The 25,344-nt window shown below is 38.0% G+C and overlaps 1 protein-coding gene across 1 annotated transcript in view; it reads right to left on the reverse strand.

Moving 5' to 3' along the window:
- Positions 1–25,344, reverse strand: part of LOC103893362 (protein eyes shut homolog) — a 949,231-nt gene that overhangs the window by 545,314 nt on the left and 378,573 nt on the right. Inside the window, 2 exon segments of the mRNA XM_019470252.1 lie at positions 15,008–15,129; positions 17,339–17,536. Coding sequence (XP_019325797.1) covers positions 15,008–15,129; positions 17,339–17,536 — 320 coding nt within the window.

Genomic DNA, 25,344 nt, shown 5'->3' on the forward strand with positions numbered 1-25,344 from the left:
TATTATTATTATTATTATCATATTATTATTATCATTTTATTTCAATTATTAAACTGTTTTTATCTCAACCCACGAGTTTTTCTAACTTGTGCTCTTCCAATTCTCTCCCCCATCCCACCGGGTGGGGGGGGAGTGAGCGAGCAGCTGCGTGGTGCTTAGTTGCCGACTGAAATTAAACCACGACAGCCATTTATGTAAATTGTATACATTTAAAAGCAAATAATATGTAATATATTGTAACCAGGCTGGATGACTTGTGCTATATTTTCATGAAACTTCAAATGACTGGCTATGTCTACACTAGCAATCAGCAGTAGCAACAAATCTCTGAAAATTGTTGGCACTGAGGACCCAAAATACACGCTACCTGCATTCTGAGGGTTTTACTTTAAAATAGTTTTTAACTAAACCCGTGGACTGAAAATCAGTGATTGGAGCCCATTATATGCATGTGTGGAGAGCGTTTTCTGGTTTGGTTTCATCCAAGGGAAATCCTGTTTGCATCATCCAAACCTTCTCCACAATGCCAATTATATGTAGTAGGTGGGTATAGCTGGGAGTTTTGCTTCAGAAGTGTTCCTGTAATACAAACTAAAATGCTAATGTAAACATGCCCTACAAGACACTTTAAGGGATTTGGGCTTTTTTTCTTGTTCATTTTTAGTCTTGAATTACAAGATGAAATCATTTCTTTTAAAGAAAAATTTGTTTAGTAAGACTGTGGCACAGAAGGAAAAAGAAAAAAGAAAGTGGACAGGGCGAACATTTGTCCACAGAGCAATTTGGTGCAAAAAACCTCAGTTGGTCTCAAATTAGCTAAGGCTGAATCCACCACTTATGAATGAAATTCAGAACTGTGAGCAAGAACTTTTCCCAGTGAGGTAAACAAGCTGGATTTGTATTTGTTCTGAAGTAGTGAGCTAAAGCAGAGAACTATTAAACTGTTTGCCCAGTGTTAAAAAAGCCATTTCAGAAGCCTGTTGAGCTAATCTGAGCAGTTGTATTTCCAGAATCTCTCTTGTGATCACACCTTTTCAGGAAGAAACATTATCTCTAGCCTGAGACCTTTGAAATTTTATGTCTAATTAAAGCAATTTCTATGCTTTAAATTTAAAGCAATTTTCTATGCTAAAAGATGAGATACAGTTGTGTGACTTAGACAGTGATTAGTGTGCATGTAGAAAGTATTACTTAGGAGAAATTTTCCAGAATATTTTATTTTGATATGATAGAAAACCCTCTTCTTCATGTCCATCAGTCAACATCTAGGCACCTTGACATGTTTTTATCACAGTATAGACTTTGTAACATTAAAATAATCAGCTGACTACATGTGAGACTAACCTCTCATAAAACCCTTAAGTTATCCCATGTCTTTAGCCCTCCCCCAAAATGTCACAACTTTTACAGCCTGTGTGGCACATGACCAACTTTTGGATCAGTTGAGGAGAACTTACAGAGCCTGAAACTGTGAGAAATAAATTTCCAGCTGGTGGCATAGCTTTTTGTAACAAAAGAGAGCCAGCGCTGAGTGGATAGTCTGAGTGAAGCTATAGGAATATGTAACAATAAGAGAATCTAATCTGCTTGGCTATCAACACTAAACACCACAAGGTCTTTCTAGTTTATATGTATTAATTTAAGTCTGCACAGACAGACAAAGAAAATTCTGGATAACTGGATTCTACAAAGTGTATTTCTTAATAAATAGGTTATTGCATTCTCCACTGTCGAATCAGGTTATATGTATAGGCATTTATTTTATTTTATTTTATTTTATTTTATTTTATTTCTTGAGAAAAAGATCTTATCTAATCTGGTAAAAACATCGGTTTTTCACATGGCCTGGCAATACCCTTTATATAAGTGCTCTGCAGTAAAACAGTATCTTGATCAAGGGGAAAGGCAGAGGCAGTCAACACAACAAAGTTTTTCACAGATTTTGACTGGGTACATGGCATACGGTATATCAGAATTGGGTATGCGAACAGAGAGAAGGTTTTCAGTATGGAGAAAAGGTAATCATTCAATATGATGGTTTAGAAATGTCAGGAAACAGTGATACAGTGAAATCTGCATGTGACAACAGCTTAGTAAGGACTTAAAGTTAGATGAATCAGCAACACAGTAATAGCTATAAGTCAATGTTTATTAATTATTGTTGATAAATAATGCTTCAAATTATTTAAGCTCAACATACAGATTAAGAAAGTGTGTTTTTTCTTGCTATGAAAATCTGTCCTCACTAGTGAGGTTAGAACAGTGTAATGGAATTGAGAAAGGTCTTCTAATGAGATTCCTTAGAACTCGTTTTTTTACTAACAGCTTTTAAACAGTGTAAAAAATACCATTTGTGAAGAAAAAGAATGGTAGCATCCTCCAGTAAGTATAGTTCTTCCAAGTGTGCTTTCCATACACATGCTACTCTAGGTATGTACTCATCCATAAAAAAAGTCTCCTGTCAAGTCTCATGTACAGCAGTATCTGATAGTGGCCATTCTTGTATGCTTTTACAACCACTTAGTCCAGGTGAAAGGGTGTCAGAAGCTTGGCTTTTCACTCACAGTTTTTCCGTCAGAATCCCTGGAACAGAATTTTAAAATCTAAAGGAGGACAGATCACAGAACTTGCAAGTAACTAAAAAAAATGGAGTAACTATTCTTTCTCTGGGCTATTTTCCATGCCAAGTGCCAAGTAGTTTTCGCAAGCCTGAAGGTAGTTCTAAATAGAGGTTAGCATATAGAGAGACACCTACTAAAATTAGCAAATGACCTGCTAGTCTGTGGATGACAAACATAAGTTATCAGTTCTACATATTTCATGTGAAATATTTCACATTTTATTATACAAACAGGAAGAAGAGGCTGTTCTTTATTCCTTCAGAACTTACTTTGTTACGGAAGAGTCACCATAGACTAATCTATAATTGATGGAGTAGAAGTAGCATTCAAACTTTCTCTAGAAATGCCAACAGTTTGAGTCAGGTACAAAACTATTTTATATTCTCTAAACAAAAGAGAAAACCCCTCCCACTACATGGAAAAAATGGGTTTGTTTCACCCATGTAGAATTTCTTTTCAGAGTGAAAATACCGTAAGGCTTGCAAGACTGTGTGAAGTGAAATGAATGTAGCATAAAAGGATCTTTGACTGCAGCTTCAGGGGGAATTTGTCTTTATGGCAGAACTGTCCAATGTAGCAACACATAGGCTTGGGTGTTCTCAGGATCTGAGAAATAATACTGGTTCTTGTTTCCTATGGAAACCTTCTGAAGTCAGTGGGAGCATTCCTAGAAACAGGCATTTGCAAATATGACCGTCCAGCCCTGTGCTTATAGATATACTTTCCCTCAAATATACACTCCAAAGTAAATACTTTTATACAACTTAGAGGACATTTATGAAGAACGTTTTGTTTCTACTTTTATTCTCTTCTACTATTGAAACACTAGCATCTGTCTCTTTTAATTGGCTCTGCAAACAGAGCTACATTTGCCTTGCCTATCTAAGCCAGTCCTTTGGAACTGGAAAAATATCTTGCTATACAGTCATTTTGATATTTTCTCTCTTACTACCACCTCAGTTCTTTGCTTTAGAATATAAAATTTTCAGTATAAATGTTTTTATCTTGAACCAATCTTGTACTGAAAATGGACAACACTACGTATAAAGCCTGGATATGATTTCTGAAAAAGTCAACCAAAGACAACGATCAAAAGATCATCAGACAAGTAGCCTAAGGGCACCAAGGTATTGATAAGTCTAATAGGGTTCTTCAGCTTCAGAAAGAGAATAGTCATCTGCTTCCAGGGTGCCCAAATAGCAAACTCCCTGCTGACCACAGTACAGTAATTGGCACAGCTGGTAGTATAGGATCAACAAATTATATTGCCAGGGAAGGATTATCAGGAGACTTGATTTTGTTTGATGTTTGATTATCAGTTTATTATAACAGCACACAGCAGTGCCTCTAAAGTTAAGCGTCAGATGCTTTTCCCTTTATGAAGCTCTTGAAGAAGAGTTGATAATGTATGCAAATTTGCTTACAGTGGAAACTTGGTATTCTTGGGTAAGATCTCTTCTTTCATAAAAAGAGAAAACAGATGGAGTCCATTTTCATAAATAGGAATATTTTGTGGGAAACAGATAAGGAGATAAGCAAACCTGGGGTCACAGGTATTTTGGATCCTAGATTTTTTCTCCTTTAACACTGTACTTATGAAGAAGATAATCTATGGATAATATTCTGGACTACTTTTCCCCCCCCCCCCCCTTCTTTTTTTTGCATAAACGTAAAAGATTTGCTTGGCAAGGGGTAATATACATCAAGTGTCTGCCACTACACAAAAAGCTGACCCTGGAATTAGAATGTACTTGGCTGGTGGAGCTCTGAAGTCAACAATTTTTCTGTCAGCTACAGTGGGAGCAGAGCAAGGCCAAGGCTGAGTGCTTTTCAGAAACTACTGCAAATATATGTAGCATCTGCTCACATTTAATAGTTAAAAACATCTACTATATGGATGACAGAAAATGGTTTCCTTACCAAAACCCATCCATGTAATGATTTGGATCCACTACATTTTTTTTATATAAAAAAGTATGCTAAAAGTCAAATGCAGGAGTTGCAAAATCATATACACTCAAAACTTAGGAAATGCCAGAACTGTTTTTTCTGATTCATTGTCTTTACCTACATGGATTAAATAATTTTCCATCACTTCATTCAGTGCATGAGATAGCATGAGGGAACTGGTCTGCTCTAGAGGTGCAGTAAAGGGAAATATGTTTGTTTCTGTTCACTTGTACTTAGAATAAAGAAGGAAACCAGAAAAGAAGAGTTAGTTTTATGGTTTCAGTTGAATGTTGCCCTATATGATTCATTGTCTTTACCTACATGGATTAAATAATTTTCCATCACTTCATTCAGTGCATGAGATAGCATGAGGGAACTGGTCTGCTCTAGAGGTGCAGTAAAGGGAAATATGTTTGTTTCTGTTCACTTGTACTTAGAATAAAGAAGGAAACCAGAAAAGAAGAGTTAGTTTTATGGTTTCAGTTGAATGTTGCCCTAAGGAAATTAAAATAAATCATACTTTAGCTGAAGTTGGTTTAGCCTAGCAAGTATCTTTTTATAGGTAGAAATGAATTCCTCCTTTTTTTTCTTTCTGAATTTTCAGCTTAAGGTGTGATTTTCAGAACTGCTGAACACTCAACACCTGCAACGGAAGCCAATAGGATCTGTGTTTTAAATTAAAAAGTAGATATTTGCAAGATACTTAGCTTCTTTGATGACAAATGTCACAAAAATACATCATGAGAAAATGAGCAATGCTGTTCTCAGAACAGGGTGTAGGTGAGGCTTAAAAATTCCTACTCAGAATCATCTGGCTTGACCTTAGAGACAATGACTTGCAATAAAAATTGGGGTGTGAAATTACAGTCTGAGAGCTCCTTTTCAGTAATTGTCCTGATGCTCAGGCTTATCCCACAGTAAATGGATTAGTTCTTCATCCTTTTACTGAAAAATAAATTTAATCTTAATTCTTGTGTGCTGTCTGGTAAAGACATGTATGTGGGCAGTTTTCAAAGACTGATTGATGACCTATAAATTTCACCATTTAACTTATTTCAAAGTAATTTCCTTGTGGACCCATACCCTTCCCTGACCTTCTGCTCTATAAATCTACTAGATACGGACAATTTACTGTATCCACTTCTCTGCAGCTAAATCCTCTTCTGTAGGATTCTCGTCCTTATGAGTCAATGAAGTCTCTGTAGTCACAAGTCTCTAATACCACTGCCAGTGTTTTAATGCTTTTGAAGGTACAAACACTTCATATCCCACCTCAAACAAAATGTTAGTCTGTATATCATGTAAAAATCTAATTTAGGGTTAAGCTTTCCACAAACAGGCAGCAGTTCTCCAGCCTGTTCCTTATGTTGTGAAGTTCTTCGCTCCTTTCCCTGCTGTCACTGATTTTCTCTGTCCAGCCTCCTTGCTGCTGGCAGAACTTGCAGCACACCATCTGGGACCACCTTCCTGTATCTTTATCACGTTGATTTGCCATCTGTTCACAAGTCTCATTGGAAAGCCCGTCTTTAACTTCCTCTTAATCTCCCTTTCCTCCACTTTGTAACAGTTTTATTAATTTCTGTAAAGTATTTAAAATTCCGTTTATGAAAAAGACAATAGAAGGCTTTCACTCCTATGGTATTTACTGACATTGTTGGTTAAAGCTAAGAATTTTCATATATGTCTGCAATTTCTCTCAAAAAATCAAAGCATTTAAAAACAATGTAATAAATAAAACAAATGGAAAGTTGATGTTTGTTTGCTGACTTCAACTTTCAATTAGATGACTAAGGCATAAGACATCATAATCACTTTATCCAAGCAATGTATAATTCCATGGATCAATGTTAAGGACATTATCCTAAGTCAGTAAGTCAATAGTTAATTTTGTGCATTCCAATGTCTTTGACTCAACTGGACTTATTAGAGCACAAAGGAGCACGCCTCATAATGACTAAGTTTTCAGTCTGTGTACTGCTATATCCACTAGCTCTATAGTACAAGGCAGAGGAGGGAGTTATTTCACTAGATCTTCAAAAAACTTTTATTGAAGGACCATGAAGACACTGTTCATTTTTTTAACTAAATATAGGTGGAACATGAAATATATCAGGGATGGCAAATCAAATCTTCAGGGCAGCACAGTGAGTTGTATTAGCAGTAGTATTTTGCAGAAGTACTGCTGCAGTTGCTAGTTTCTTAAGTGAACTCCAGCTGCTGTATAGCTCTTTTCTGGGATGCGTAATTGGTAATCTGAAACTGATTTGTCAAACAGCACATTCACAATTTCAGCACATGGAGTCTCTCAGTGAAGTCAATGCACAAGTTTAAGTCACGTACAACTCAACTTGAATTGATGTGACCTGGGAACTGTTAAGAGCTTATTGCTTGTTATGTACTGTATGCCATTCATGGTATGTGGTCTGACCTTTAGTTAAACCAAGGTACTCTTTCAGACCAATTTCAGTGACAGAGCTTGTTTGCTTTATTGAGACCTTAGAGAATTTCCACCCCCACAGAAATCTGGAAATTTTTCATTGATGCAGGCCTATCTAGTCTTTATTCTCATTTCAAGTGTCAGACCACCTGCTATCATCAGCTAGGAGGAAGAGCCTCCTGAAGCTCAGTTACTTCATCATACCTCGAGCGTCTCTGGATGTTCTAAAATAAATTACAAGTTTTGGAGATGATTTTTTTTCTTCTCTCTATTTAGCAGAAAGTACAGGAGATTCTTTTTTAAATGGAAATTTAAGGGTGGATGACAAATTTAGGAAACTATCTTAGGTTAGTCCGAAGACCTGACTAATTTCTTTTTGGGTAACATAAACAGTTAACAGTTAACTACTACTATGCACCTTAGTCCTCAATGCCAGAGTTCCTTCCAATTAATCCTTCTTTCACAATTTATGTAATGAGCTAACCTACTTGTGGGGGTTATGCTCCTGAAATATGATCCATGGAATAGACCTCCTGTCAACTCTGAATATTTTTTCTGTAAAAAAAAAAAAAATTAATAGCACCGTCTCTCCATCCTTCACATAAACCTTCCCTACAACCCAAAATGTAAGTTCCTAAAACACCTGAATTACTGAATTTCACCTTGTTATGAGTCCTTTTTTTCTGCCACTTTAAAAACAGAAACCGAACAAGTAATCATTGCTTCTTTAGATTCAAATTGACAGTATCTTCTGTTATTGGGTATTGGGGAGCTCATTTCAATAACATTACATTTTATTGAAAGCGAAATAATTGTGTTTTAAATCAAGTAGTGATAGGATATGGGATTGTAACAAAAGCACTATTATACAACTATAACTTTACCTATAGTTTATATTTTTTCATTTACTATGTCTTTACTACACAGAAATAATAGCTTCCAGAAACAAAACTCTGAAGAAAATTCTATTACAATTTGCTGTATGGATATCCATATGTACTGAAGTCACAGGATTTGCATTATATTTTGACATACAGAACAGTACAAGTAAAAACTGAAAATAATGTTTTATGTTATATAGACTATATGCTCCATCTGATCTTATAAAAATGATTAGGAACAACATCTCAACTTTATACAATACTTTGAATTAATTATTTTAACTTTTTTTAGAAGAATTTGCAAATTACTCTGGGTAAACCCTACCTTATCATAAGCACATCCAGAGGCAAATATTCCAATTTTTTTTTGTCACTTATTGTTTACTAGCTTTTTTTGTAAAATATTTTACTGTTTATTGTCCTGGTTTCGGCAGGGATAGAGTTAATTTCTTTTCTAGTAGCTGGTACAGTGTTTTGGATTTAGGATGAGAACAAAGTTGATAACGCACCGATGTTTTAGTTGTTGCTAGGTAATGCTTACACTAGCCAAGGACTTTTCAGCTTCCCATGTTCTACCGACTGAGAAGGCTGGAGGTGCACAAGAAGCTGGGAGGGGGCACAGCCAAACTGGCCAAAGGGACATTCCATACCATGTGACGTCATGCTCAGTACATAAACTGGGGAAAGCTGGCCGGGGGGGCCGCTGCTGGGGGACTGGCTGGGCATCGGTCGGCGGGTGGTGAGCAATTGTACTGTGCATCACTTGCTTTGCGTATTATTATTATTATTATCATATTATTATTATGAGCTAACCTACTTGTGGGGGTTATGCTCCTGAAATATGATCCATGGAATAGACCTCCTGTCAACTCTGAATATTTTTTCTGTAAAAAAAAAAAAAATTAATAGCACCGTCTCTCCATCCTTCACATAAACCTTCCCTACAACCCAAAATGTAAGTTCCTAAAACACCTGAATTACTGAATTTCACCTTGTTATGAGTCCTTTTTTTCTGCCACTTTAAAAACAGAAACCGAACAAGTAATCATTGCTTCTTTAGATTCAAATTGACAGTATCTTCTGTTATTGGGTATTGGGGAGCTCATTTCAATAACATTACATTTTATTGAAAGCGAAATAATTGTGTTTTAAATCAAGTAGTGATAGGATATGGGATTGTAACAAAAGCACTATTATACAACTATAACTTTACCTATAGTTTATATTTTTTCATTTACTATGTCTTTACTACACAGAAATAATAGCTTCCAGAAACAAAACTCTGAAGAAAATTCTATTACAATTTGCTGTATGGATATCCATATGTACTGAAGTCACAGGATTTGCATTATATTTTGACATACAGAACAGTACAAGTAAAAACTGAAAATAATGTTTTATGTTATATAGACTATATGCTCCATCTGATCTTATAAAAATGATTAGGAACAACATCTCAACTTTATACAATACTTTGAATTAATTATTTTAACTTTTTTTAGAAGAATTTGCAAATTACTCTGGGTAAACCCTACCTTATCATAAGCACATCCAGAGGCAAATATTCCAATTTTTTTTTTTGTCAGCTTGTTTACTAGCTTTTTTTGTAAAATATTTTACTGTTTATATCTTTCAGTTTTATTCCATTACTTATACAGTGAATGCAGAAAACTTCACCCATTTTCTTTTCCTCAATTACTGAAGACTGCACCTCTTTCTTTTGCAGTGACAACACTACAGCCTTTCAACCATTCTCATACTTCTCTCATTCTATTTTTGATCCATCAGTTTGACTGAACAATTGAGTTATTCCTACATGCATGTAAATCCGAGGTCTCACATTGGTTTATATAGGACTGGCCAAATGTTTCTTACTACAGTGAAAAAAAAATCACTTACTTAGACAGACCTTAATCAGGAATGTTTCATAATTAACAACAACAACAACAACAAAGATAATTGATTTACGAATGGCAACTAGCGGCAGACCAACCTTCCCAGCATCAATCTCCTTTTTTGGCTACAAAACAAGACAACAATTCTGTTTGAGCTAACCGATGATTGAGAATATATGGGATAGGCATCTGTGCTAATAGTACTAGAAGTATTACCAGCTTTTAATTTTTGCTGGCCTAGGCGAGCTAATGAAGGAAGTGTCTACTCTAATTGGTTCCTTTTACTCATGTCTCAGATTAGTTGCAATAGGTAAAATTACTTCTTCTTTCATGACACTTCTATAGAAAAGTACTTTATAATTTGTCACATATTGTTTAAGATAGATGGAAGTTGATATGTTGGTAAGATGACTTTTCTATTTTTTAAAAATCATCTGTTAATTCTGTATGTCTGGTTGTCAGTACTTAACACTCCATTTCCTTAACATTGCATGTGACTAATACAATGCCCAGCCATCTCATTATATGAACAAATTTGGGAACAATAAATGTCCCAAATTTTATCTGAACAACTCAGACACAGGGTTTTTTTCGAGTCCTAAGTTATAACCATTTGCCCTTACATTTTGGCATACAGTCTCGGAGCACTCCATTGTTAGAATCTTGAGAATACAATTGCTGTGTTCCCGCTTCTCTCTATAGTTAGTTAAGCAAAACACTTTGTGTTTTTATCCTTCTTGCTGCTGCTCACTATGTGTCTTACATAGCATTGGGAATACTTTTTGGATGGGAATTTTATGGTATTGAGAATCTTTATCGTAGAAAAACCTTAAAATTCTGAATATGCCACCTAGAAAGAAACACTAATCCCTTATGAAGGAGTGGTATATGTTAGAGTCATTTAGAAGTTTTAGTTGTATCAGAATGAAGGGGACCAGGTCCCTGGTGGGACTGGCCAATATAAACACCTTACATAAATATTCTACAGGCAGATTTTACAAACCAGACCTTTTAAAACATCATGAACTGCATCACAAACCCAGCTTTTGTGATTTCCCTCTGTCAAGTTTAACCAACCTTCTTTTGTAGACTTCTGTTCCGTAGTAGGTCTGGCTGTTACGGAGTTAATTTTCTTCATAGCAGCCCATATGGTGCTACGTTTTGGATTTGTGACCAAAACAGTGTTGATAAGACACCAACATTTTAGCCATTGCTGAACAGTGCTTACACAGCATCAAGGCCTTTTCTTTTTCCCACTGTGCCCCCTCAGTGAGTAGGCTGGGGGTGCACAAGAAGCTAGGAGGGGACACAGCCGGGACAGCTGACCTAAACTGACCAGAGATATTCCATGCCATGTAATGTTATGCTCAGTAATAAGAACGGAGGGGAGGTGCGTTTTGGGAAGGTGGCCATTGCTTGAAAACTGGCTGGGCATCGGTGTACACATGGAAGGTGGTGAGTGATTGCCTTTGCATGACTTGATTTGTTTTCTTCTTTCTTTCTTCTTCCCCTTTCCTTTGCTTACTAAACTACCTCAACCCACAAGTTTTCTCGCTTTTGCTCTTCCTATTCTCTCCTCCATCCCATGGAGAGGATAGTGTGAGTGAGTGGCTGTGTGGTGCTTAGCTGACAGCTGGGCTCAACCGATCACATGAGTGTCATTTTTTGTGCCTATTTTTGCTGATGCATTGTTAAGATAACATGGTTATCTAGTTTTAAGGCTCTATATCATACCACATTACCAACACCAAAGAGGAGGAATACATATTGCAAGTGTCATTCTGGCAATGCTAATTGTCTCACTTTGACGTAAAAAAATGCATCAGAGGTATTTGAGCTGTTGGACTGCAGAATGGAACTTTTATTAGCATAGGGATAACCAATTAATTATTCCTGAGCCACCACAGGGTCTAATATGAATGACAGTGGCTTGTGCTGGTATATAGCAGCTCTTGGGTGACTGGAATTCTCAGGTGCAGTAGAAAATAGGAGCCTCCTTAAGCTGACGTAGTTGTATCATTCAGCTGTGTACTTCACCTATCCCGATCTCATCCCATGGTCCAGTTGCTTAATGCCACCTACTGCCTGGAGAGCCAAGGTAAAGGCTGTGAAGTAGATGTTTCAAATAGAGCGTATATTGGAATTTCTTCTCACATTAAGAGCTTTGGTCCTTGACTTGTATAGTAAGGCTACTGCAATATATCTTTGGAAGAAAATTGTATTTGATGGAGAAATTATGAAACTCCTGACATCTCCATCTCTTTTTAGGTCTTCCTTGATTATGCCTCAGTTGCTCCCAATCCCCCAGTTTATTACCTTTTAGAGGAGGAGGAGGAGACCCTTTTAATGTTAAAAATTCATTCTCTAGAGGATTGTTATCTCAATATCTGTTCTTTTACAGCTGCTCTGGCTAAAGGAGGAGAGGGGATGGATGTTCTTCCATTTTTATGTATATATGTTAATTCATTAATCCTCTTTGCATCCATCAGTGAGAAATCTTGGTGTATAAAAGGGCATCATTTGATGTGGAGCAAATTCAGTACTCTTTGATACCGAACACAGTAAGAAGGCCATTGTATGTGGAATAATATAGTCACATACAAACTGAATAATGCAATCACTTAGTGAGTGAGTCTTTTTTGTCCCTTTCTGGATTCAACTTAAAAGATGATCCACATGAAAGTTATTTCAGAAACTTATGTCAGAAATTTTAGTTTAAGTAAACATACTACAGGGAATAGAGGAGAAAGTATAAATATTGAATAGCAATGCATTATTATTGCTATAGCAAAATAAAACTACCAGCAATTCCCTATTTCTTGTCTTAAAATTATGCTGATACTAATTTTTCAATTTAGCAGAGCCCATTCTGTATTCATTTTCCTCTTTTTGAGCACAATATTATGTTACTACATAACGCAAAAATGCCAAAGAACAGTCTTCTAATGAAAAAAACTGAAGATTTTTTATCTGTGCATTAACTAACATCAAAATGAACACTTTAGTATGAATGCTTACTGTAATGTTGACAACATAGGTGAACTATGTTGAGAAAGCCATTGAGGTCTGAAAAAGACCAAAGCCAAGGTCTAAAATGACACCTTGCCATTAAGTTTCTACAGTATTTATTTTCTGTAGTTAGTAACTGAATCCACATAGGTTAGATTTTTTCAATGTCAGCTTTCTCTGAAACAGTGAGTCTGCACGGATCTCACTGATTTGCTGTGTCACAGTCCATTTAAAGCAAAATAGCATAGGTCTGTGACAAAGAAGATGAGAAATGTGTAGGTACTGCAGGATGAAAATAAACACAAATGAATCAAGAAAACAAAAGCATGAAAGGCATATGAAGAAAAATCTAAAACAGTGTTAAAAATTGCAGTGAGCTACCATTCTTTGTCAGGTTTAATTTTTCCCAAATTAAAGTGTCTCCCTGGATGAAATTACAACTTATTCAGTAAAGCTTAGCAGACATTCTTGGTAGAACAATATGTTTATTTTATAAAGAACCCATAATTTTGTCAATTTCTGATATCTTATTTTTTGGGGAAGGATGTTGTTTAAACTTCTGCATATACAGCTCCATTTTATCAGTCTCAGATAAAGCATTAACTACAGTTAGGAATAATACCTGGAATGTCTACATATACAACACAAATGTCATGGAGGATAGGACAGTACATGCCTTGTGAGCATGAAATTTATTTCTGGAATGCTCTCTAACCTGATTTTAAGATGGCAGTATGTGTCCAGTATGACAGCTTGAAATATTAATTGCAGTCTACTGGTAAAAAAATACTCATTTGTAATAGCATCCAGAGACAAGAACTAAAGTGTCACAAGCTCTGTGGTCTCCATATCAAGCATTTAATTTTGTCCAAGGACTTTACTAGTTCTCAAAGCATATTTACAAGATAATTTATACAATACATAAAGTGTTCTAACTGTGAAAAGAAGAAACAATTCCAGAAGTCAGAGTAGAGGATTTGAGAAAATTCTCTTGAAGCATGTAACTTCTGTTCAGTTTTAGGAAATAGTGATAGCTATTTGTCAGAAAGAAGTGCAATTTCTTTATGTATGTACAAAAAACAAAACAAAACAAAAGGCAAAACAACAAAAAACCAACCAACCAAAACCCCAGAAACCCACACACCCCTCACACACTTTGGGGCTTCTGGGATGGGATTCAGCTGGAAATGCAGACACCTAAACATGGGTGTCTGCTTCAGCACTAATGCAGCCTAGCTGTACAGTCAGTGGTACCTACAGGGCTGTTCAGTTCACCCAGAGTGGATATCTACAAGATGGGCATCTTAATCACTCTCTGGGTTGTGCTGACTGCATCAGCAAGGATTCTAGCACCTTTGGTGGGTGCTTAGATGCTTAGCTCATACCATATACAGACACCTACATTTAGGCATCTTAATCTGAACTCTACACCTTGCTATAACATTTTATTAGTTTAATATTCTCACAAACATGCTGGGAGAAACTAGAAGAAGGAAAAAAAACCCTAACCTTTCTTCCATTTTTTTTAACCACACCCAATTTCTCTGACAGTCTGAATATTTCTTAAGGACAATATTCATACTGTATAGTCTTAGTGTCCCTATTGAGTACATTGAGAACAAATTGGTTCCTGACAGATTCCTGGAGGGAGTGACAGAGAACATGGGCCACTTCCGGTGCCAAAGTTTACACAATGTGAATGTCTTTCTTATCCTTTCCTCCCATGAAGGAATCAGTTGATAGAATGCTTTTATTTCTGAGAAGAAAGAAGTTATTCTTAACACTTTTCATGTTTCAGGAACTAATATAGCTGAAGAAGTTTGAAAATAAATGCTGAAGTACTTAAAGTAAAGCCATTTTGGGGGGGTAAGATACCTTTTAAGCCCCTTTGAAGCCAATGTCATTGGTGTAAATGAGTATTCCTGTCACTTATAACGAGGACATAAACATACCGAGTTGAAAATATTCCGCTCCTTTTGAATTCCCCAAATAACCATATTGACTCAATAACTGCTTTTAAATTATAAAACCATTCCTCTTTCCCACTGCCTACATCATTACAAATAGACAAAAAAACAGTGACTGAAAGCACAATTATAAAACTCTTGAGAGGTCTATGGATCAAGTGGAGGTTTAGAACTCGCAATAGTATTGCTTTAGATTTCAGGAAGAAAACTTAGCAATCATTTTAATTAAAAAATATTCTCTACTAGCCAGATGTAGATCAACACATGTAGAATTGTGTTCACAAGCATTGATTATGCAGTCATCGATGTCCTGGTCACATTTCAGTCCTGCATATCCTGGGTTGCACAAACAATAGAAGCCATCGACAACTGTAACAGAGATAGTATTTTAGTACTAGGAGTGTTTTAGAATAACAACTGAATGTAGTAAAATTAAGTAAGTTACAGTTATGACTACTATCTGGAAAAGATTTGGACTGACTTTACCTAAAAGGTGTGGACATGTTAAAAAATTGAAATGAGATAGGGCAGTTAAACATTGTTTGTTTTTTTGGGGTTTTTTTGGTAAAGAATACCTCATATTATACCACTATATTAAAGGAAAACTTGCTTGAGTTGAATTTGGCAGCTCAACCTATGATGTATTTTCATGCTTCATTTTAATCTTAACAAGCTAATGATAAGAATCCTCTCCCTTTTTCATCATTAATGATCCAAACAGAGAGGAATCTTTAGAGTGCTATGTCCATTTAAGGAGCTTGTGACAGCAATAATTGCACTTCTTGCAGGCCTGTATTCATTCTAACCTCAAAGATGTCCCTGGATTCTTCATTATCGCTGAGATTTACCATGGAATCTGTTCTGCCATTGTGTCTGTACACGTAGCTGCTATTGTATTCATTAAATGCTTTAAATCCTTCAGAGCAGGAGCATTATTCATCTGCTAAGGGCTTCCTAGCTTCCTCAGGATTCCAGCTTTCTGCAGCCAGTGCACACAGTGCAGAGGAACAAAGATGTCCACATGATACAACTCAAGTCCAGAGGCACCACAAAGACAAGCTATCCCCAAAAGATCTGGCACTTTGTGAGCAAGAAGAACTTTACTGCAGGTCACCTAAATTCCAATTCAAAAATATTTCTGAACCAATGTAGAGTACATAGATGTTAGGAAATAGACTTTACTAGATAAAATATGAAGCCACTCACCTTATTCCCATATATGGAAAGATAGAATTCTTAAAGCTTATTGAAACTGATTTTTTTTTTTTTTTTTTTTTTTTTTTAAACTAGAAGAGTTTTAGGCCATGATATATTTAGTAATCTGGGGTCATTTCTTTAAGATCTCATCTGAAACCAGTAAGTTGATTAGATCTTCTGCAAATTTGTATAAAAATTTTGAATTTCAGGGAAATTCTCAAGTCATCGTTCTCATTTTAAAAGGCATGTGGGGAAACAGGAGGGAGATGTAGCAGAAGACAAACACAGTTGCTCAGTGCTTAAAGTGTGGGACCTATGAGGAAAAGTTGAGTCAGCCAGGCTTGCTTTGTATTAGTCCCTTCAGGGAAGGGTTAATGGTTTAGAGGGCTATATAACAATAACTTCAAGGACAGTTGTACAAATGACAGAACTGAACTCCTCTTAGTAGTGTTAGATGATATAATAAGGGGTAATGGCCAAAAGTTACAACTTAGGAGATTCAGATAGGATTGGGGGGCAAGAAAACACTACAAGAATAGTGCATCAGTGGAATAGGCTGTCCCAAAGAGTTTGTGAAATTTCTGTCCATCCTTAGAGGCTTTCAAAACTCAGCTAGAAAAAGCCCTGACTGACCTGTTCTAGCACTGTTGATAGTCCAGTTTCATGCAGGTTTGACTATGTGACCTCCAGATGTCATTCTTCTTTCCAGACAGCATTATAAGATTCTCTGAAAATTACCACTTTTACTTTTTTTTACCAAGCATAGAAAGTGTCTGATGGGTGGTAGTAGACCCATAAAACTTTCCAGTAAGTACTCCATACATAATGGGTGCTACTAAACTTAGCCTCTCCACTGCCACTCCAGACAGAATATAGTAGAGTAATTCATCATCAAGTTGCTTCTAAAACCTTTAAGTATATCTATCAGTGAAAGTGTAAGTTACATAGTTACGTGATAGAAGGCGCTTAATAGTAAACAGACACTCCATTTTGCATCAGTTTGATATTTAATGCAGCTTTTGGAGTCGTTAGAAATACGACATGCCTAACTGCTCCATGAGCTCCTTTTCAGCACCTGAATATTCTCTTATCGAATGCACAATGTAAGATGTGTTTGGCTAATTTAGGTATCAAAGGAGACAGCACAAATCTCATTAAAATTTCTCATTAGCTGCAATTCTGACCCCCTGAACGCACAAACCCCAGTGCCAAGCGTTGAGGCATTTTGGCAAAAATAATCCTCCTGGTATTGGCTGTGAAGCTTCAGACAAACTAAATTTCAGTAAATTATCCACTGTTCTCCCCAGAGCAGCTCAGTAGCTACAGACACTTCAACAGAAAGACTACTCTATGTTAAAGTGAGTAACCAGACTGAACTCACTGTCATAGCAGTATCCGTGGAGGCAAGGGTTAGAACTGCACTCATTGACATTGATCTCACAACGTGGACCTGCAAAGCCCTTCACACACTGGCAGTAGAATCCAAGGGGAAAAACATCCAAATTCATTTCTTCTATGCACACAGCTCCATTCTCACAGGGATTGCTGGCCTCACAAGGCCTAAACTCACAGTTCAAACCTGAAAAGGAAAATGGCAAAGCTGTCAGTGTTTAACTAATGAACATATCCCTGCAGCTGCTGCCTATTATGAGCTGTATTTTCTTTATATCCCTGGTTAAAATTGACTCAGAGGGTCTCAGAGGTACATATATGTATATTACCATGCAGAAACATTTATTTGCTTTGTAGAATTACAAACAAAAAAAGACAATTTTATCTGTTTTGTTTATATGACATTGCATTTTAAAATCACAATAGCTATCTCAATATATTTTGTAGTATTTCTGTTTACCCTTGTCCTCTAAAACAGCTCAAAAAGTGTATTTAAAAATAATTAATGATTTTTTTTAAGCTTCCTATTATTTCTTCCTGATATCCTGTTGTCACAGCTACTGTATGAGCTGTTTATACATTAACCCATAATCCTCAACATGAACGAAATGTAAGTAACCTTGTATAATTGTTCTGCTTGCAATTCATGACTACACACAAATTATTTTACTGAAATTATGTATGTATCTAATAATGAATGACTGCCTCCATCGTTTATAAAAATTCCATACAATAGAAAATTGTACAGTCCCTTTCAACTTTCTTAACAAACACTCTAGTGTATAACAGATTATGTATGTTTATCTGGGCTAATCAAGAAACTGTGTGATGGTGATCTTGGGTCACAGATACTCTCATCTAAATCTTTAATTTGCAATAAATAGATTAAAAAAGATTAAAAGGCCCTTTAAAGTGAGTCTTAGTTTAAAGTAAGTCTTAGTTTGTTAGAACATAGGCAAGACTGATTCATGTATTCCAATAGCAAAACACAAAATGATGAGGACAGAGAGAACAGAGATCAAATGAGTTTGGGTTTGTAAAGCTGCCTCCCTTTTCCCTCAGTGTTGCTGAAGGCAAGTCTGCGCTCTCAGGCTTCCTTTCAGACAGAGCTTGGTGGTTTTCAGGGCTGCAACAAACTGTGCACAAGCCCCTCTGAGCCCCTTTGAAGCCCATCTGCCTTTCTGTGACTGCTTTGTGACATAAACACACAAAACCAGGCTGTGTTTATGCTATGCTTTCTGGTGGAGCTGCCCAGGGTTTGCCGTACTCCAGGCCCTCTGCCCACTTCCCCAGTGCCCTTGCCCCAGCTCTGGTTGCCCAGCCATTCCTTCCTGGAGCAGCTTCTCCCTACCCCAACAACCTCCCCTCTTCCTTAGACAGGCTGTAGCTTTAATGCAGTGATGGGCAATGTGACACTACAACATAAAGCACCTGGGTAGTCATGTGGAAAATCAAATCCATACAGTTATGTTGTGGTGGGTTGACCTTGGCTGGCTGCCAGATGCCCACCCAGCCACTCTCTCACTCCCCCTCAACAGGGCGGGTGGAGAAAATAAGATAGAAAACCTTGTGGGTCAAGATAAAGATAGGGACATCACTTACCAATTACTGTCACAGGCAAAACAGGCTCGACTTGAGGAAAACTGATTGAATTAATTGCCAATTAAAAATAGAATAAGATGGTGAGAAACAAACACAAAACTAAGAACACCTTCCTCCATCCCCCTCTTCTTCCCCGGCTCAACTTCACTCTCTCACTCCAGACTCGTCTACCTCCTCCCCACCCCTGAGCAGCACAGGGGGATGGGGAATGGGGGTTGTGGTCAGTCCATAACAGTTCCCCTCTGCCCCTCCTTCCTCCTCACACTTTTCCCCTGCTCCAGTGTGGACCCCCTGTGGGCTACGCTTCCTGCCAGGAGCCTGCTCCACATTAGCCTTCTCTAGAGGCTGCAGGGGAATTTCTGCTCTGGTGCCTGGAGCACCTCCTTCCCCTCCTCTTTTTCTCACCTTGGTGCTCGCAGTGCTGTTTCTCACACTTTTTTCCTCACTTCTCACTGCCTGTGTCATGTTTTTGCCCTTTCTTACACACGCTTCCCCTGAGGTGCCACCACCTTGGCTGCTGGGCTCAGCCGTGCCCTGCGGTGGGTCAGTTGGAGCTGGCTGGAGCCGGCTGTGTCCGGCTCGGGGCAGCCCCGGCCTCTCCTCACAGAGGCCGCCCTGCAGCCTGCAGCCCCCCCTGCCAGCACCTGGGCACCTGTACCCGCTACACGAGGTAAGCAATGTTCATGAGATGGATAATAGTACTGAGAATTTTCAATTTATTTTCAGGCTGAAAATTTCAGACAAGAATTCCTGACAAAGAATCAACCAGTGTTACAGGTCACCTATAGTATATGGCAGCTTTAAGTTTGTAGACCAGTTGCTAACTAACAGAACTGGCAATTCATACAGGTTTTTTGGATATAATTTTGGGGAAACCGAATCAGTTAAGTGATTAGCTTATTCTGGAGGAATATATTGAATATTTTATTATGGTTTCAGAAGAACAAGACTTTAACTACAGCATAGTGGTTGAGATCAAGCTACAGTGCCACTTAGTGCCTTTCTGTGACTTTTTGAAAGCTTAAAATTCCTTAAATTTGTAGGATATGGTGAAAGGATGAAAAACACTCATTGGATAACTTAAATATTAAGGTGTCCATGAGACTGAATGTTATTTAACTTTAATTTGGGAAATGTACTTTTATATTTACTAAGATACGTTGTCAAGTAAAATGATTTGGGCTCTGCTATAAAAGAGGATGGTCAGATGCACAGTTATTATACACTTAGTGTTGGCTGCAGTCAGATGAACCTGTGTATTTCCTCCTTTGCTTGTACTGTCATTATAGACAAAATTTTGTTGGCTTATTCCACATTAGCTGCCTTCCTTTGTTTTATTGTTAATCACATAGTAACTGTTAATCACATAGTAGCACGCTGGGTATGAACAGGCTTTCTTCATAATAATGAAACACGCACTATCCAAGATGTCAGCAGGATTTTAGGTGAGCTGTTTCCTTACTGTAAGACAGAGTCATCTAAGGGCTGAATTCTTAAGGCTTCTAATAGCAAAAGCAACAAGTAGGAACAGAATTGAGGTAAAAAAAAAACAACAACCCTTTGACCCCAGTAGTCACGCTGAGAAAGGAGAAAAAGAATGGCACAGGTTGTTCCCTGTCTTTATGTCACCAGTGGTGTCTCTGGTGCAGGATGATCCTGCCATAGGCAGCTGACACTCTCAGATCTAGAACTCATGAAATTGCATAGCAAAAGCAGCCATATGGCACATTGAGATTTTGCCCTGAAGTTTTCATCTTTATATCACAACAGCTTGACATGGGTGACAACCCTGTTTATTCCTAAAGTGGAGTTCACACCCACACGAATAAGCTTAACACATGGCTCACGATCATAAGTGGAACTGTCAGATGATCCAGTAATGCAGTACTTGTTTTTATTCTGTGTTGATGGAAGAACCTTTAAACAGATTTGCCCATCCTCTTACATGCCAAGTGTTTGTGGGGGTAGATATTTCTGGTAGATAAAGCAAAAGTCATGCCACAGTGCATCAGTTTTCCCCTACTGTAGCATTATTGTCCAACACTAGATACTGCCACTTTTTGGATGAGAGCATAACAGAGTTTTGGTGAACAACTGGAAAATAAAGAGGCAATAAGAAGCAGTGAGGACATATGTCCTGAAGGCCATGGGTTTATATGATTTACAAATATTTGTCCAGTATAAATAGGACTGTGCACAGTTCTGTCATATGAATGCTAATGAACTTTAAGTTTTTAATATCATGTGGCAAAGTTTCATGAGTTAGCTATATATTTCAGAAAAGTATTACCTCTTTTTTTTTTTTTAACTCTCAATATACTCCCAGACCCCTGGCTTCTATGTACAATTTTTATTTCAGACATTTTGCTCTGCTGATTCAATAGCATATCGTGTTTCTTCTGTCTTTTCTTTCTACACTGTGTGTAGAAAATTGTATCATTGACCAAAGAGTAACTGAACAACTTTTGTCTGGTCACAGTCCCTCCAAAAAACAGTGATCTTCAAAGAACTATGTATAAAAATGTATTTTTCTTATTCAGAAATTCATAATTTATTTTAAGCTTCAGCTGAAGATGATTCTTACTATCTCAGACACAATTTCTGAGAAGATTTTTGGAAATATTTGAAATGTAAAAGGTTCAATGTGAACAGATTTAGAAAGGAAGGTATCGGGATAACCTGCACTTTCAAGTTCTTTTGTTGCTTTCATAAATTTTAGCACCTATTGACATTTATCACTTCAAGTCCAGTAAGTGATGATAAGGTTTTGGTGGGTTTTTTATGAACGCTTGGATAGGTGTCTTTCACTGTGTGCTCTGAGAAAAGGAGCCTGAATGTGTCTTCTCTATTAGCTCATATTAAATAAGTGTCAGGCTGCTGTTAGGTCCCCCTGAAACTCTCTTCTCCAGGATGAACAAGCCCAGCTCCCCCACTGGTGGAAAAACAGCATGAAAGAGGCATTGAGTATCTCAGACTTTTCCATGTCCTTTGTCAATACAGCAATGTGATCTCATTTTTCTCCATCTTTCTTTGTTACTGGTAGACCTATAGAAATCTTTCTTCTTGTCCTTTAGTTGCCTTAATAGTTTTAGCTCCAGTTGCCCTTTAGCTTTCCTAATTCTGTTCCTGTGTGACTGGGTGCCTTCTGGATAGGTAGTTCACCATTGCATCTACCTTCTGGGCACTTCCTTTTCTCTTTAAGCTCAGTCAGTCCTCCATTTGTCCATTTTTCTGCCACATCTGCTTGAGTTCCTGCACATTAGAAAGAACTGTGCTTCGAGGACACTGTCCTTCAAGATAAATCAGTGGGCCCAAGATAAATCAGTTTTCCTTTCAGTGCAGTCTCTAATGGGAGCTTGTGAAGCAGATCCCTGAGCAAACCGAAGCCAGCTCACTGAAGTCCAGAATCATTATTCTGCTACTTGAATTTCTCGTTTCTCTTAGGACTATAAACTCCATCTTCTCACTGCCATTGTTGCAAAAGCTGTTTTTGACCTGTACATCCCAAACCACCTCATACTTATTCACGAATAGAGAATCCAGATAAGTACCTCCCCTAGTTGTCTCACCCCACAATTGTTTCAAAAAACTGTACTCAACATGGTCCAAAAATCTCCTGGACTACTTGTGTCTTTCCGTGTTGTCTTTCCAGCAAAAGTCAGGGTGGTAATATCCCAATATGAACTGGGGCCTATGTTCATGAATCTTTTTCCAGTTTCCTAAAGATGACTTCACAAACTTTTCTGGACCAAGCTGTCTGTAGTAGACACCCACCACAATATTTCTTTAAATGGTTCCCTTTTCAGCCTGCCCCATTGACTTGAGCAGTGCATCACCATCACCCATTCCATAGCAAAGCTCCATGCATTCAAGACACTGCTTTGCAGGAAGTTCAGCCCAGCCTCCTCATCTTCCCTGCCTGTATTCCCAGAGAGCTTGTATCCATCCATTGCAGCATACCAGTAATGCGAGCTATCTCACTGTGTGTGTTGTTCTTCCAATAGGAGGCTGTAGTTCTGAGAAAGCACATAGACTTCTTACTCCTTCTGTCTTTCCTGTGCTGTGTATGCTGTGTGCAGGCACTTGAGATGGGCCCCCAGTTGCGCTCCAAGGAACTGTGACAGCTTCTCTGATCATGCTTTCCCACAGGCAATTCTTTCCAGCTCCATGTACCTCCACTTCCCTTTAGGTTTTTCTCCACATTCCCTTATTAATGTAGTTTAAAACTCTTCACAGTTAGCAATCCTGTTGGCAAAGATGCTCTCCCCTCTTTTTTTACATTGGTTCCATCTTTCCCCATCCGACCTCATTGCTCAGAGGGCCCCATGGTAATAAAAGATGAAGTTTTGCCTGTACCACTAATCAGATATTAACCCCTAGGATGTTTCTATTCCTACCAGCAGTGCTGTGGAAAACTCTGGCTGGGCCCCCACAGCCTTCACCCTTGCTGCTAGAGTCCACTAGTCACTTTTGATGTGCTCAGGGTGTCTGTTGGCAGTATCATTGGTGCCTGCATGGACAAGCAGCAAAAGGTAGTAATCTGGGTATCAGACAAGCTTTGGCAATCTCTTTCCTGCATCCTGTATCCAGACCTCTGACGTGCAAATAAACCTCTTTAGGGATTAGATCTGGTCAACAGGTAGGTGCCACTCTCCCTCAGAGAAAGGAGTCTTTATCTATTGTCAACCACTGCTTCATTTTAGTGGTACTGGTGAGGGTGTATGCATCAGACTCAGACAGCTTACATGCCTCTCCGGATGAAACTGACTCTTCCTCACAAATACTTATTCCATAAGTGAACCTCTGTAGGTGAAGAGAAAGTCTCCTTCAAGTTGTCAAAAGTAATCATCTTCCAGCCTCCACTGTTGTAGAGTTTCTGCCCCCCCATACCTGAGTGTATCCTCTACCTATCCTTCCCCACTCCTCCGATCCTGCTCCTGTGGGTATTGCTTTTGTCCCTTCAGGGTCTCCAATAAAAACCTCTTCATCTTCCATTTTGTCATCACTGATGCTGTGTAGCCTGTTCTTCCTCCCCAGTTCCTTCCCCTGGCAGCATGGCAACTCAACCAGGATGCATGTCTGGCTGGTAAGGAGCTCATGCACCTTCCTCCCATGCTGTTCTGCAAGCAGGAGCATGGGTTTATACCTCTTCTTCAGATTCTTGCTCAAGGTAGCTTCCCAGAAGGGTATGAATTCCAGTGAAGTTTGTACTAATTTGAAATGACACCAAAATTGTTCCCTGACAAAAAAGACTTTTTCCCCCTCTTTAAGGAATTAGGGGAAACATAAATTACTGCTTTTGTTCTAGCTATAGTAAAGCAAAACAGCACAAAGCAAAAAATATTTACATTAAACTGACATTTATAAAGAATGGTAAATTAAGATGTGGTCATAAAGTTGATGACCTGGGTTAACAATCCTATTTACCAAATGAGGCCAAAACACGTGTTAAAACATTAATTGCTAGCAGTATTCTAAAAGTTTTTTCAGTGCCTTCTTTCAAGCAGCCTTCACCATTCTTTAATTAGAAATTCAACCTCTTTTTCCTCCCACCCAGCTTTCCTGCATATCACTGCATGGAGAATCTTTTTCTGCTACTGGCAGAAATGGCAAAGATTCCATTCATATTCAGACTGGAAGACTGGGAAAACAAAAAGACAAGAAAAATAATAAGACTGTCTCCCATCCATTCAGTCCCTTTCTCTGAATCAATTAATTTTTAACAGTCACTGTTGAGAATTAATAATTTAAAAGACCATTCCCTCACTCAGAGGATCACAACTGCTTCTATTATTTTAATACAATTCTGAAAATAATTCATTATTATATAATTGGTTATTAATGCTAATCAATATAAGTAGCAAGAAAACAAGAAAAGAAAGTTGGCTGATTTAAAGTAGAATTTTTTTGAAAAACGCATATCCACACAAAGATTAAGATTGGATAGTAATAGGCAATGGTGGTTACGTGTTAGTACAATGAGTGCACTGCTGCTGTTACTCTCGTATCAGCATTTTTTTACAAAGCTGTAAACGTATGATTAAAGCTATTTGGGTAAATCAAGCAGCAAATAGCTTATAGGTGAAAAATTTCTTTATTAAAGTAGATTAATCAGAATACCGAATTCATGTCTTCTGCATTTTCTGGTCTCTGGTTGCAGGGAGAGCCTGAGCCTGCCAGCTGTACCGGAGGGCAGCAGAGACACCACCTGTGTGCGGTGTGACCAGGTGGATGATCTGCTCAGCCTGCTGGCAGAGCTGAAGGAGGAAGTGGAAGTGGAAAGGTTAAGGAGTATCCGGGAGTGTGAGAGGGAGATAGATGGGGGGACCCGCCCCCTACCGTCCCTGAGGCAGAGGCAGCAGATGGAGGCTCCGCGAGAAGCAGAGGATCCCC

The sequence above is a fragment of the Aptenodytes forsteri genome, unplaced genomic scaffold, assembly GCF_000699145.1.
Source record: "Aptenodytes forsteri isolate BGI_AS27 unplaced genomic scaffold, ASM69914v1 Scaffold414, whole genome shotgun sequence".
In the NCBI taxonomy this organism is placed as follows: domain Eukaryota; kingdom Metazoa; phylum Chordata; class Aves; order Sphenisciformes; family Spheniscidae; genus Aptenodytes; species Aptenodytes forsteri.